Source organism: Scardinius erythrophthalmus (genome assembly GCF_964197995.2).
Source record: "Scardinius erythrophthalmus genome assembly, chromosome: 18".
Taxonomy (NCBI): domain Eukaryota; kingdom Metazoa; phylum Chordata; class Actinopteri; order Cypriniformes; family Leuciscidae; genus Scardinius; species Scardinius erythrophthalmus.
Window position 1 is genome coordinate 28,087,563 of NC_138238.1, and position 15,778 is coordinate 28,103,340.

Below are 15,778 nucleotides of genomic sequence, written 5' to 3' on the forward strand. Positions count from 1 at the left end.
AAAATAAGCATCTTTAAGATGTATATGGTTTATGTAAATCCACTTTAGAGACGTAACTTACGTGTCCTTACTGGAGCTCCCCTGTTAGCTAACGTTATACATAATAAAACGTGTTTTTACAGCAAAATCACAACTATACTATACTGTGTAACGTCTTTACACCTTCAACAATTCAACAGTTTACTCTACAGTAGTTCAACACTTGCAATTTTAACACAAGGAACCGTGTTTACTCACATTTGAAAGCACCCGCGTCGCCGATCTCTGCGATGTTTTATAATGACGTATCCTCTCGCGTGGCCTCCTGGGATAGAAGAGTAGCCATCGGTCGAGCACTCGAAAATCTGGCCGAAAGCAGTAAGCCATCCGGGAACTTCTCGCCTACTCTTTTATGAATACTGATGTTTCGGACGTACTGCTTCCTTCACGTACTGTTTTCGCCTACTATATAGTAGGAAAGTAGGCATATTCGGACGCACTTAAGTCCGAATCTCGCGATAATTAGTACGTCATCCAGGTAATTCTCGCCTACTCTTTTGGATTCGTACATACTTTTTCGCTCGCCTACTCTTTTTCCCATACTAAATAGTAGGGAAGTATGCGGTTTCGGACGCAGCCCATGTTTACCAACTGTAAAAGGTGACTAAACAAGGACTACTATCCTGGCGACTTCGTGTGTTTGCTGGGAAGTGTTCTTGTTATACGGTTTTTATTTTGCCACTTACTCACTCAAAATATGAATAAATATAAATAAAAATATCAATGTTATATGATATTTGAGACAGTAATGAACTGGCCACCGACACAGGATAAGCGCTTTTGGAAAATGGATGGCTAGATGGATTGATGGATGATCTATCTATTCGAGCCATGGCGCGCCCTCTCTCGGCAGTCAGTATGACAGCTTTTCGTCTGGTGTGTTTGTTTGTCCTGGAGGCGGAGCATCGCGTGACATACTAGCTGACGGTCAAGAGTGCGGAAGTTATAGCCTCCACACATTAAACAAATATTTTACTTTTTATTTCTTCTCTTTTGAACTCTGATCTGATTGTAATAGAGCGTATGGAGTCGCAGTGCAAAGAGGAACCGGTGCTGCACATCGTAGTTGTGGGATTTCACCATAAAAAGGGTTGTCAGGTAAGAGACTGTCCTCATGTTTCTTTATTAATATTAATCTGCTTCAAACGTGCCGTGCGCTTCTCTATTACCCTTACAAAGTATTTATGTGTTTTTACTATTGTATGTATTATTTACCATTGGTTCTTTGGTGTAGAAATGCATAAAAAAACACAATATGCAAAATTAAATCTGCTTAAGGAGTTCTACTTCACTGAATGATGAATGATCATAAATTATCAATAACATCGCCTGTAATTCAATACTGATTGTGATAAAGTGTGTGAGATCCAGCTTTACTGCCCTCTTCATTCCATCCAGAAAAACAAAACAACAAAAACACATTTCTTTTATTTTTGAATGAGTGGCACTTATTGTATGATGTCCAGATTTTAGTCATACACAGTTGTATAGCAAAAGCTATTTTATTCTTTATAAAGTTGTCCCTCCCTCATGGTGGCTTCCATGTTGATATCACATGACCAGATGAATAATGGTCACTGGCTGTACAAGAGATAGTAACGTATCAAGGCACCACATACAAATTCAATTATTGTACATAAAGATAAAAATATAGTAGGAATAATAAATTCAGTTAGAATAATAAGACATTGTAATAAGGTCGTTACAAATCAAATTAAATCAGTATTAAAAAAAAATCCTTATGTTACACTAGTGCATTTTCCTTTTAAAAGTTCATCCTGTTCAAAAGTTTGAGTTTGTTGCCCAGCCCTATTTGTTTGAACCGTGAGAGGCATCAAAGTTTACGCTACTTCTACATCGTGTCAGGGATTACACTTTTGGCGTAAGCCGGTGTGCGTAGGCCGTCTGCCGGAAGCTTTATTTCAGTTTTTAAAGGAGAACTCCGGTCAATTTTAACATTGAGCTTATTTTTTTGTCAATTTGGAGTGCTGTCAACACAGAGAACAACGACAAAAATCGGTGTTGCCTACACCGAGTTATCCTCTTTTTAAAATTTGCACCCTATTGACTTTAATGAGGCAATATTTAAACCTGCTTTTAGCCTCTTAACATCCTTGATGTGTCATTACAAGTGCACAGGTCATGTGAGTGATTCCTTCAGAGTGAACACGAGTGAATCTGACTGCAGTAGATGTGAAAGAAATGGATAAAAATGATGTTATTTAAGCCAGCGCAAATACCTGTATTTACATCCTGTTTTCGGTTGAAGTCCAAAGTAGTCGATTGCCGAGTTCACGCGCGTGATCATAGGTACTAAACCAATGCACGTGAACTCGACAATCGATTACTTTGGACTTCAACCGAAAACAGGATGTAAATACAGGTATTTGCGCTGGCTTAAATAACATCATTTTCATCCATTTCTTTCACATCTACTGCAGTCAGATTCACTCGTGTTCACTCTGAAGGAATCACTCACATGACCTGTGCACTTGTAATGACACATCAAGGATGTTAAGAGGCTAAAAGCAGGTTTAAATATTGCCCCACTGAAGTCAACAGGGTGCAAATTTGAAAAAGAGGATAACACGGTGTAGGCAACACCGATTTTTGTCGTTGTTCTCTGTATTGTCAGCACTCCAAATTGACAAAAAAAAAATTTCTTACACAAACACTAGCCTACACTTGCTTCAGAAGGCCTTTATTAACCCCTCGGAGCTGTGTGGATTTTGTTTATGATGGATGAATGGACTTTTTTGGGCTTCAAAATTTCGTCCTCTATTCACTGCCATTATAAAGTTTGGAAGAACTTTTATATTTCTGCGCTACTGAATGATTCTCTGTCTATTGTACTATGTAAATGAATCGCCGCTCTAAACTAATGGATGCTGCATTGTAACGCACACACATCACAATCTACAATGTAGCACCCATTAGTTTAGAACGGCAAATAAACTTAGGTGTACAATAAGCTGTTTAAAACATGCATTCTCTCGATTAATTTTGAGCATCTATAGCATAATCAAACATCTTGTGAAGTGCTCTCAGAGTATGCATTTATTTGTCATTTTAACTGTTTGGACATGGAGCTTTAAAGTGGACTTCCAAGATTTCTTATCCTGTTGTGCCCTCTATAGGCCATGACCAGCGACTAGTCGATGCTTAAAGTGTCATGGCAGAGCATTAAAGTCCACTTGTTGGTGCAACCGCTGTACATTCAAGCTCTCTATTCTCTTTTCTCTATCTATATCTTCCCCTAGTGTTCATGCTTATCAATAACATTGCATACAGACACCACATTCCCTAAAAACTTTAAATAATTTTCCCTCTCTCCCCACTATTTTCTTTAACCTAGCAATTACAACCTTGCAAAAAAAATCATATTTTTTTTTGTGTCCATATGGTTTAATTTAAATTTAATAGGGTTAAAATTTCTAAATAAAATATCAAATTACTTGTATACATTCTCTTTTTTTTTTTGAGGACAAAGTCTAAAATTTTTGGTTTTAATTCATTTTGAGAGAATATTTGGGGGAGTTTTGAGAGAATATTTGTTTATTTGTTGTTTAACATTTTGAGAGAATAGCCTATTTGTTTAAAAAAGGTGAAATTCTCAATAAAACAACATATCAGCTAGTTTGGCATAATCTTACATCAGAACTATTTAGGCTAACAGTAAATAAAAGTAAATGGAACACCATTGTTCTAAATATTATAATTAATTTGGGGAATCATGCGGGTCAAGTCAAATTCCTGAAGTGTCAAGGTGGTGTAACCACCATTCAAGGAGTCATTTGTTAATATTGTATAAAAAGACCATGTGACAGGAAATTATATCACAGAGAAGGACCCCTGGTGACACTAACTGCTGCATTCAAATGTTAGTAACTCTCATTAAAATGTGAGATAATTTGACATTTTTAGGGTATGGTCAGGTATCCTTAAGTAAATGTCAAATGGTATGACCCCAGGAATACATTGATAATTCATCATTATTATAAAAATGAGTATTAACTTTAAAAATTGTATTTTAAATATTACCACTGAAGCCACATGCTTACATAGGTGTCCATGATAATACCTGTCAAATTTGATTTTAAACTGAAATGTCAAATGGTGTAACCGGTTAGATCTATTGACTCCTATTACAAGCCTTTCTGTTAGGAGCCAAACCTACTATTTGGAACTCTTTCAAGTGTTCAGTGTAACCAATGTAACCTCATTGGTTCTTGCGGAAGCTCAAATGTGTGAAATTGAACCTAATTGGTTCTTGCAGAAGCTCAAACGTGCTGCGTAACACAAAAATGAACTTCATTAGTTCTTGCGGAAGCTCAAATGTGCTGCATAACACGAAAATGAACCTCATTGGTTCTTGCTGAAGCTTAAATGTGCTGCGTAACACGAAAATGAACCTCATTGGTTCTTGCTGAAGCTCAAACTTGCCTGCGTAACAAGAGAATGAACCTCACTGGTTCTTGCTGAAGCTCACACTTTCTGCGTAACACGAGAATGAACCTCATTGGTTCTTGCAGAAGCTCAAACATGCTGCGTAACACAAAAATGAACCTCATTGGTTCTTCCTGATGCTCAAACGTGCTGCGTAACACAAGAATGAACTTCTTTAGTTCTTGCGGAAGCTCAAATGTGCTGTGTAACACGAAAATGAACCTCATTGGCTCTTGCTTAAGCTCAAATGTGCTGCGTAACACGAAAATGAACCTCATTGGTTCTTGCTGAAGCTCAAACGTGCTGCGTAACACGAGAATAAACATCATTGGTTCTTGCTGAAGCTCAAACGTGCTGCGTAACATGAGAATGAACTTCATTAGTTCTTGTGAAAGCTCAAATGTGCTGAGTAACACAAGAATGAACCTCATTGGTTCTTCCTGAAGCTCAAACGTGCTCCGTAACACAAGAATGAACTTCATTAGGTCTTGCGGAAGCTCAAACGTGGTATTCAGGTATTCATAAACTGCCGTTTCACACAATACATTCCTAAACCCTGGGTTAACGTTTTAATTTGCACATTTACGGGGTCAGTGTCATTGATTGGATGAACGCAGCATGTGACATGTTTACATAAAAGCTGTAGCATTGCCAGCTGTACTATCGAGTTTATACTGAATGGATACTTCGGACTATAAAGATAAGAATGAAACAGTCTCTTCTTCGCTCAAATTTGCACATTTTCTGTCAGCATTTGACATTTTTTCTCTCAACCGCTGAATTTACTGTTTATATACAATGTGCTGTGTTTCCGTGACTGTACAAAGTACGCAAATATGTATGTGATCGGTTGTCTGTTTAGCTTTAACATTCTAACACCTCATCATTTCACACTGTAAAAGTTTGGCACCGCAATGCGGGGTTAACACTGCAAAAGCGGTGCTAACCCTGCTCCGGAGCAGGGTTTCATAACCCCGGGTAAAAAGCGGTGCTAACCCCGCTTTTAAATTACAAGTGTGAAAAATTAACCGGGTTAAAAGCGGTGTTTAGAATGACGATAACCCAGGGTTAAGCGCAGTGTGAAAAGCCCACATGTGTCCAAAGCCCTATTCGGGACTAGTTTAACATGGAGAGGTGGGGTAAAGTAATAATTACCAGAGCTTCTCTGTGATTTTAGTCCCGTCCAGATGTGCCATCTCAGTAATCATTACGGACAATGTCAGTAAAGATTACGGCGACTTTTACCTTCAGTAAAAAGTTCTGGGAAAATTACCTCAGGTAATCCTGTGCGAATAGACCCGCTGTAAATATGTACGTAAATATTTTGTCATTTCCTGTTTAAAAGTAGTTTTCCGCGGTTTTTCAAGCATGGAGACGCTTGAAAAAGCATTCAATTGCGTTCTAGACGCTGGAACAAGTCTGTGGCAAAACTCACACATACCCTTCAGATCAGAAAGAAGATCGAAAGCACTTGTTAGAGGTACGAAACATCTTTTAGTGTTAGGTAAGTGCTTATTCCCAACACAATCCAATCTGAAGTTAATTAATACATCATTCTACCGGACAAAACTATTTATATATAAATATAGGTTGTTTGCACTTGTGATATCAGGAAGCAACATATTACACAAATGGTGACAGGAGGGTGATGGCGATGCCCAAATCGAGTTACTCCTCCCACTTCTGCTAGTTTTACTGAGATATCTTATTCCGTGCGAATTGACCATTACTATTACAGACGTCCTGTGGTAAAATTACATTACTCCATCTACCCTTGTAAAGTTAATCCCATCCGAATAGGCTAGGGCTCAAGAAAGTGCAAGCAAAACTGGTGAAAATTGCACTTTTCTCTCATTCATTCGTAGGCTAGCCATATACTGCGCACCCCGTGGGGAACCACCCCTCACTGTATATAAATAAAACACCATCCTTGCACCATTTGTGAGCCGGGCCATCATTTTTATTTTTTTTCCATCTTGGACTGTAACACCTCCAGGGAGTGGAGGTGTTACACTCAGAGGTTTTATCACTTCTGTATATAAATGAAGAATACCTTGTCAGGAAAGATTGTGCATTTAATATGAAAAAAAGGCATGATGGCACAATGCAGTATTCCTTGCTTCCCAGAATTTTGAAGTCCTCAAAAGTGTGCCCCCTCAGTCCGCTGACCTGTTAGCCTTTTGTTAGCCCACCCCCGCTTTTGAAAAAATCCCAAGAAATGGCATATCCAAATTACAGTTCATGAACCCTTTGCGCTAAAAGCATAGCCTAAGTATGGTTTCATTTGAAAGCAGACACTTGGCAGTTTATTGTAAAGTCAGAATTAATTATTGTCATAATTATATATTTTTTATAAAAAGCTTCAATAAAAATTTTCCATTTTTTTTTTTTTTTAGTTATTAGAAACATATTTTTGTGAGAAGTCTTTATGAAAATAAAGTTGAAGTTGGCATGGTTTTAATCTAGAAATGCACTGCAGCTAAAGCCACATGTCTGACCATATTATATTTAAAATCTGAAGATGATAAGTCTAAAACTTAGAATTGTATTAAATTAGGGCTGGGAAATGATTAATCGCGATTAATCGCATCCAAAATAAAAGTTTGTGTTCACATATATGTGTGTGTACTGTCCATAATTATTTTGTTTATATATAAATACACACACATGCATGTATATATTTAAGAAATATTTGCTTAAATATACTGTATATATATTATATATAATTTGTATTATAAATAAATATAAATATTTTATATATAAATAACAAATTTTTCTTAAATATTTACTTGCATGTGTGTGTATTTATATATATATATATATATATATATATATATATATATATATATATATATATATATATATATATATATATATACACAAAATAATTATGCACAGTACACACACAAATATTATGTGAACACAAACTTTTATTTTGGATGCGGTTAATCGCGATTAATCATTTCCCAGCCCATGTTTTAAAACTATGTCAGGTGATTTTATTTTGAGAAGACTCTAAAATGCTAACTGATGTTTATTGTCATTTTCTAAGCAACCATTCAGTGTATTGCCTCTATTGTTTTGTGGTGCAAACTGCCCCATTCAGTTTCAGTCTTCACTGCACACATTCACACCTCTCTGGCCTGGTTAAGGCTCTATATTCTTTTTTTTTGTCTTCATTATAATTACTGACGACTTTCTATTCACACTGTTTTAATCCCTCATTTCTTTGTTCAAACATCTCACTTCACCTTCTTGGAAACTGTATCAAATGCCCTTCTTGAAAAAAAGAAACATTTCAGTGAGCTTTACTATTCAAAATTATTAATAAACATAACATATTTGCTCAGCTAGGTGGCAGGTGCATCTTAGGCCTAGCTAGCATGTTAGCTTAGCACACCATCAATACATGACAATTTTTTTTTTTCAAAAAAAACATGTTTTTGCTCCAAACATACTTTTATAACGCAAGTCGAGTGTTTAAAATAACCTTCTGGATCTGATGTGGCTTCGGATAAAAAAAATCAGACAGCAAATATATTATTTTATAGTATTCTTGCACAATGATCGAGGCTATGTCGATTAGCGTTGCATTATACATATAATCTATTATTATGAAAATACCCGACACGGCTTGAAGAACATAGATAAATCATATATCGTTGCAATCGTGTTTGTTGTCTCCAAAACGTCTTTATCTGCATATTACAGCGATCTCTGGAAGCCTTGTTTTTGTAAAGGAGTTCCTGGAATGTCACATGATATGGCTGTTCAACCAAAGCCACTAGACAAGCCTGCAACCTTTAGCTAAAAAAGCGTAATGGCTAATGTGAACACTGCGGTTGTGTCGGTACGCAGGAAAGAAGACCAGAGGCCATTTTTTTAACGGATGTCAATGGAGAAGAGGCTTCACTACACTGAATAAACCGCTTTTGTGAGAAAATAGCTTATTATTTAATGAATCGACTGCCCGTTCACTAATCTTCAAAATGTGTTACGCTAATCAATACTTTTGTTGGGAACGATATGTAGATTTTACTATGATAAAAAGGTTATTTTATAATAGAAGGCAGAGAAGGGAATGTCTCGACAGGTAGACTCATATACGGCATTACCATAGTATTTCATATTTTATTCTCATGGTGTTTTGGTTTCCCTGTTTCCCTGTCTGCCTACCTGTCTTCCCTAGTTTGTTCCCTTGGTTATTGATTACATACACCTGTCAATCATTATGTCTCTCCATGTATTCAAGCCCTGAATTTCCCTAGTTCTGTGTATGGTATCATCATGTTTAGGTCTAGGCTAAGTTTTAAATTGTTGCCAGTTCTCCTGATTTTTCTTGTTCTGGATTATTGGACTGTTTTTGTTATATTCTTCTGAGTCGTGTGCTTCACTACAGCATGCAGTAATATGGTTTCCTAAGTGTTCATGCATTTGATCTGCTGTGTTCCATGTCGAATTTTGCAATCAATGGAAATTTGCAGTTTAATTTACAAAACAGCACTTTAATTAAAAAAAAACCTCCACGGTTCAGGGTACATTATCTTATTATATTTCCAATAACTTAGCTTGTCATCAGTTATTTCTTAATCTTTTTAAGTATAAAAAAAGATCTGTACATTTTACAAACACCTGAGAGACTGCTCTTAAAAACAGCAGTAAAAAAAAAAAAAAGTAAGTTAATTTTCAAAACTCTTCATTGTAAAACTAATTAAAATGTTATACATGCAAAGGTATTATATTATTTTCAGTGCATATTAAGCTTACACCACATGCCATGACAGGTTAACTTGGTAAAAAATACATTTGGTTTTATTAAAATTGATGAGTACAAAGCTGTTCAAATATTTGAGCTGTGCTAAAAATATGCTACATTTTTATAGTTTTCAGATAGCCCCTTTTCATCATTAACCTAAAATCAGTCTACTGTTGTCTTTTTATTTTTATTTCAGGTAGAATTCTCATATCCTCCCATTATTCCCAGTGCGGGTCATGACAGTAACACACTCCCAGAGGAATGGAAGTACCTACCTTTCCTGGCACTGCCCGACGGAGCGCACAATTATCAGGAAGGTAAAATCTCAATCTACATTACACTACACTTTAGTACAAATTGAGAAGAGTTTTTGAAATTCTACCTAAATACTTTTGTTTCTTCAGTAGTACATTTCTATACAATCTGGTACCATTTGTACAAAATATCTTGAAAAGCCGATGTGAAATAACTCAGGTTTATTATTATTATTATTATTATATATTTATTATTATATAGCTCTGGTTTATTAGGGTTTTTTAGGGTCTGTCACCATTATGTTCAGTTGTATTCAATTCAAGGACTTTTAGTTTGTTGTTCTTCCTGTCTTCTGTTCCTTGTTCCTATTTGCCGCCCGCCACTCATCTGTCACCATGGACTAACACAGTCATCACAGCAGTTCGTCGTTTAGTTAATTATCTCTGTGTATTTAAGTTCCTGCCTGTATTCTGTTCATGGTCCGGTAACGTCTATGTTAAGTGTGTGTGTTGCTTCAAGTTCACCTATCTGTAGGTTTATTGTTATTAAAACTTCGTGTTGGAATATCTTTGTCTTCTTCACCTGTTTACTTGCAACCACCTATGACAAATGCAGCATGATGCATATTTTTTTATTGACTTTTACAATAAATAATTTTTGTAACTGACCTTGTAAGAAATTTAATAACTCCTCCCACTCAACATATTAGTGCTCTGACTGCTGTAATGAAAAGTAATAATGACATTTTTGGCGACTGGAAAAATGCAGCAGTGCACCGGTGATGACTTGGGCCCTTCAGTCCACAGTTAGCATGTTCTGAAATAGCACTATTGTGGCACTAACCACACCAAATATAGTAGTGGCCCAAAGTGATGAAAGTGCAAAGGTTTTTTTTTTTTTTTTTTGCATTTCAAAATATGAAGGAAGAACAAAAACTTAACTTAGTGACGGTTTTTAAATGACAAAATTATTTGGCAAAAAAAAAAAAAACTACAGTTTAGAAAAACTACATACTACAAAACTAGTTTTGTTTAGAAAAACAAAAAAGTTCCAGGAAAAAGAATACAATGATAACAACATAATCTTAATTAAGTTATTAATATTTCACTGGTTCTCTTTTGTTTGCATGTGTTCTTTGCATGATTTGGTATGTTTCAGTGTGTCATCACAAATAAAACAATTGACTCAAAGTATTATGCAATATTAGCCTGGCTAACGTCAGACCTCTTTCTTATTGAGACGTGGTCTGGGAACCACATGTTAATTTTCTCGTATTTGAGGCGTGGTTTACGAATGCCCAGAGCCGTTTATTGGGTGCTACGAATGTCTATCAAATGCGCCTGTACGTAGCTCATAGCCAATCGTTTCAATTATACCAGATGACGTATGTAGAGCGACAGAAATTCGACGAGGAAGAAGACGAAATAAACTTGCGTTCTAAACTACTTAGAACACTATCTAAGTCTGCATCGAAAGGTAACTTCGCGTCTGATGCCATGTTGGATCCCTAGATATAAACAAACTGCTTCGGTGTGTCGCATAGACGTCGTCATCGTCTTGCTGCTCCCTCCCCGTTCTGTGATTGGTTCCCTTTTTGAGGGGAAAATCTGGTCCATGGTATCCAGGCTGCCTAGCAGCATGAATAAAATCGCGCTGCGCTCAAGGCAGCATGGGGAAACCCAGGCTAATGCAATATGCTTACAAAATCTTTTTTTTACATTTTGAATAATATTTGGATAAAGGGTGAAGATGTCAGTTTTCCTAGGCTGATCGACAATTTTGGCCACTACTGTATGGCAGTTCATTGACTTTCCAACTGATCTTCAAACCATGCGGCAAAAGCAAGCCAATTTTATGAGAATTGCAAGGTTCCCTGGAGTTGTTGGAGCCGATGATGGAACTCATGTTTGCATCATCACTCCAACTGAGACATACTATATCAATAGAAAATTATCTATTGCACTTTTTATATTTTTTTTATTTATTTTACTTTTTAAAGTAAATGTAAGTATTGAAATAAATGTTTCAGTGTCTTAATTAGGTGATTTTATTATAATTACATTGGTGTCATGCTGCTGTGACCTCACCCTTGCAGGCTCACTATTGGCTGATTCAGAGGTTGAGGACGGCTATTTTGAGTTGACATCATTGTAGTCCATAGTTTGCAGCACTTAAGTGCCACTTCAGTCAGCACTTAAGATCAGTCTTAGACTTTACTGAAAGTTGCTTTTAGCTTCTTTGTAAAAGTCTCCTACTCTTAGAAAAGGCCTACTTTTTACTAAGAAGTTTTTGACACTTAAGACAAAGCTTAGGACTATTCTTAAGAGCCTTTCTGAGAAGTTTTATACATACGGGCCCAGGTTTTTGTTGGTCAATGGCGCAGTCTATTTCAGTTGCCTCAAAATAGCTATGTGCCAACAATGCACCTGAACACACATTGTTTTCAGACCAACACGCCCATGGTCGCACAAATGGGCGCAAATGCATTTGCTATTTAAACAACATGGCGCAGGGCGTGAAAATGATAACTGTGTCAGGCTGAAGCTAGCAAAAAAACGTTAATTTTCACATCGACAACTACAAATACACTTTAGGCATAATCAATTGTATCTGTGTGTGTTTGTCTTTTTATTTTTTTATGTAAGATAAGATGATGGGGGTGTGGTATGTTCAGACTGAGCAATGATCATAGATATAATCAATGAAGTATTTTATCAGCATATCTGTTTTAAAATGCACATTGTTATGTTTTTTATGGACAGACACTGTCTACTTTCATTTGCCTTCTCTGGATGGACAGCTGAAATGTGTTTATGGAGTGTCTTGCTACAGACAGATGGAGGCTAAGGTTTGTCCACAATAATTTATACTTACAATGCTTTGTGTAAGATTTCATTTTTAATTGAGCATAACCCAGGGAAATGCTGTCTGGTGATATCATAATGATGTAAAACAGTTTCCTCAATCCAACATAAATTTCTCTAAATAAATAAATAAGCTGTTTTTTTAATTGTTAAAGAATTACATTATATCTAGTCTTATATTATTGTAATGCTGTGTATTACAGGCACTGAAAGTACGAGAGGCAGATATCACGAGAGAGACAGTTCAGAAGAGTGTTTGCGTTCTCAGTCGATTGGTAAGCTGCATATGCTAGAGAAGCCTTGATTTACATAAAGAAAATACTGATTATTAATGTTATGCATTGTTGTTTCAGCCACTGTTTGGAATGATAGAGGCTAAACTTCAGCTCATAACTCACGCTTACTTTGAAGAAAAAGATTTCTCTCAGATCTCCATCCTAAAGGCAAGATCTTTCACACATTACATTTTCAGATATTTTAAGAACTAATGCAGCTAGAAGATGTAAAGGACCAGTAAGTTCAAATGTTTTACATTTATGAAATTAAGAACTCCAGTCATATCAGTGGTATATCTATATAAATATATATATATATATATATATATATATATTTTTTTTTGCATAAAGTAAAAAAAAAAAAAATTCAATTCAATTCTGTATTAAATTCTAAATTCCATCTGTATACTCAAGTCTACAGTTAAAAATGTCTTGACCAGGGATTAGTGAACAGTTGGTCTAAAATTAAGAAACCCTTAGTAAAGAGTAAAAAAAAAATCGCATTGTGTATATTTGGGATACATTTGTTGTACTAAATATATTATAGCCAACAACAGCTAAATCTGACACTAAATACAGCTGGAAATATGGCATATGTTTGCAACCCTACATGCACAGCTAAAGTAGTTTCAGGCAGGACTTGACAGCATTACAGTTCCATGTCACTTAGTCATTTTATTTCATATTATTTCAAGACCTTTGCAGACTAGCATAGCAAAAGAACCACAAACCAAAAAGACATTGAAATAAATATGCATTTTGTTATTTATGAAAAGCACTCTAAGGTACATACGGTACTTAGACACATACGCAGAGACGAATGCCACTAAAGAGCTGCATGACATTTATCAGTACTGAGGTAATTTTGTTATTTTTTGAAGTAGATAAACTTACAGCTTTGCTATAAGTAGGGCAACTTCTCAAATCGATATAAATGACTGTATAAAAATGTTCATTGTGTGTTAAACTGATTTACATAAATTGGCGGTAAAGCCACCAGAAGTGTTTGATCGGTTATATTGCTATTCCCTACCGACAGAGGGCATCATTAACTTACAGCCAAACCCTTTACCTAAAATCAGCCGATTTGCTGTGTATCAGTAGGACATGATTCGTTTTTATAGATATATGTATGTAAATTAATTACTTCAGACGTTATCTGTAATGTTTATGGTCTTTTTGGGCAGGATAAGTGATAAATAGAAATATCGTTCAGATGGGTGTGTCTACTGCACACTGCCGACACAGGTAACTGACCTACACAGAATAGATTTCTTTGTGAACGTAATTATGCAGGAAATATTAAGCATGAATAGTCAAATAAACAATTATTTTTACAATACATACAAACCCTAATATTATATTGTGCTATATTGCATAAAAATCCAAGGTTTACCATGCAGCATCTTGCTCGGATCGACAATAAATGCTTGGAAATAAAGCGTCATGTCTTTAAATCTATACGGAGCCAGCGTTATTTCTCTGAATAATATGTGAAGTGTGTACATTATTTCCTGATGTCTTTTTGTGGACCAACATCCACTTCAGACTCTTGGAGATCTTGGAAACCATTAAAAAGCCACAGGTCAGCTCAAATTGTATGGCTTTTTACTAGCATGACAGTTTGCATATGAATTAAAGGTCCCATTCCATGGATTATTTTTATTATTTTATAATGTTTCCAGGGGTGCCCTTATAATGTTAGTATGTTTTTTAGATCAAAAATTGTTATAATTTAAAAATAAAAGGCATATTTCCTAGCCTGATTTCATTCCCTGGTTTGAACGCTCTGTTTGAAGGGGCGTGTCTGCTGTGAGACGTCAATGTAAATGCCCTCTGCTGTGATTGGCTGACATGCTTGCATATGAAATATCTGGCATTACATGTGGATTGGAACTATCTGGAAAACTTTTACTATTACAGCTATTATACGTTTTTACTATTACAGCTATCTGGATTAACGAATCGTGAGAAGTTTTTTAGGTATTTAGATCTATTCTCATCACATAAAAGGTTGCAGTGATGATGAGCATTGAGCAGATGACAGACTGTTGATCGCGTGAAAAAAGATCTTATCATTGCAACGCAGTTTCTGCACTCACTAATGATTTCACCAATGCAAACATGAGGTATATAAATACAGTAAGAGCTTCGTTGTGCAGTGTAACAGCGTCATTGATTTCATAACGAGGTTTGGCAAGTGTCCAGATAAACTCGCGCTGTGTGATCAACAGCTTGGGCGATTGGAAAGGGATTGTTCTTTGATCGCTTTCTGTATATTAATCACAGTTTAAGTAAGATTATTTTCATCCTACTAAGAGAAACGATGTGAAGTTAATCGCTACTTCCATAGTGAATCACTACTTACTGCTTGCTGGAATATAGTTGAAATTGTCCCCTTCGTCAGTATGAAACGCTGAGAGAAGCCTGCTTGATATTATCCCAGGTTAGAAAAACAGTCCGTGGTGAAATGGACAGAGCAAACTAACAACTTTAAATTAAACTTTTGCGGTACCCGATTATAGATAAACATCAACCGTCTGTTGACATTTCGCCATCAATACGCCTGTGTTCCTGTGGGCGGAGGTTAGTCAAAACACGGTTCTGGTGATGTCACTAATGAAGGAAGTAGAGGGGTGTAGTCCAATCCAGCCGTTTTTAGTAGTCAACTTCTGTTAAATAAAATATCTCGCTTGGCATTGAACTTTGAGCTTTATAATTTTACAGATATTATTTATACTCTAACAACAACATTACACACTAACTAAAGTTTGAAACATGGGATCACGCAGAACGAGACCTTTAAGTGTTATTTGTATATATTGTTGAGCTAATTATTAATTTAACAAACATTTAACTGTTGTCTTTACTGCTTCAAAATACATGCTGTAAGTGAAAACACTGTTGAATAATTTACAGTCACTGTACAAATAAAAACAATATTTCATAACACAACATAATTACAAAACCACAGTGAAGAACTGTACATGGCGAATTAAGTTGTATGTGCATGCCTTACAGAACATAAATCTGTGTTCAGATTTTAGAAGAATCATTTTGACATATGCAATACAAATTTTGAAAATCTCAAAAATCTGATATTCACTACTGTAATGAAGAGGAACTTAACTATTAATAATCAG

General features: G+C 35.8%; 1 protein-coding gene across 1 annotated transcript in view; it reads left to right on the forward strand.

The window, feature by feature from the left end:
* The first annotated feature begins 926 nt into the window (after window positions 1–926).
* Window positions 927–15,778, forward strand: part of avl9 (AVL9 homolog (S. cerevisiase)) — a 48,305-nt gene continuing 33,453 nt past the window's right edge. Inside the window, exons 1-5 of the mRNA XM_081392547.1 lie at window positions 927–1,137; window positions 9,438–9,558; window positions 12,259–12,344; window positions 12,564–12,635; window positions 12,714–12,803. Of these exons, the coding sequence (XP_081248673.1) occupies window positions 1,063–1,137; window positions 9,438–9,558; window positions 12,259–12,344; window positions 12,564–12,635; window positions 12,714–12,803 (444 nt within the window). The 5' untranslated portion in view covers window positions 927–1,062. The remainder of the gene's footprint in view (window positions 1,138–9,437; window positions 9,559–12,258; window positions 12,345–12,563; window positions 12,636–12,713; window positions 12,804–15,778) is intronic.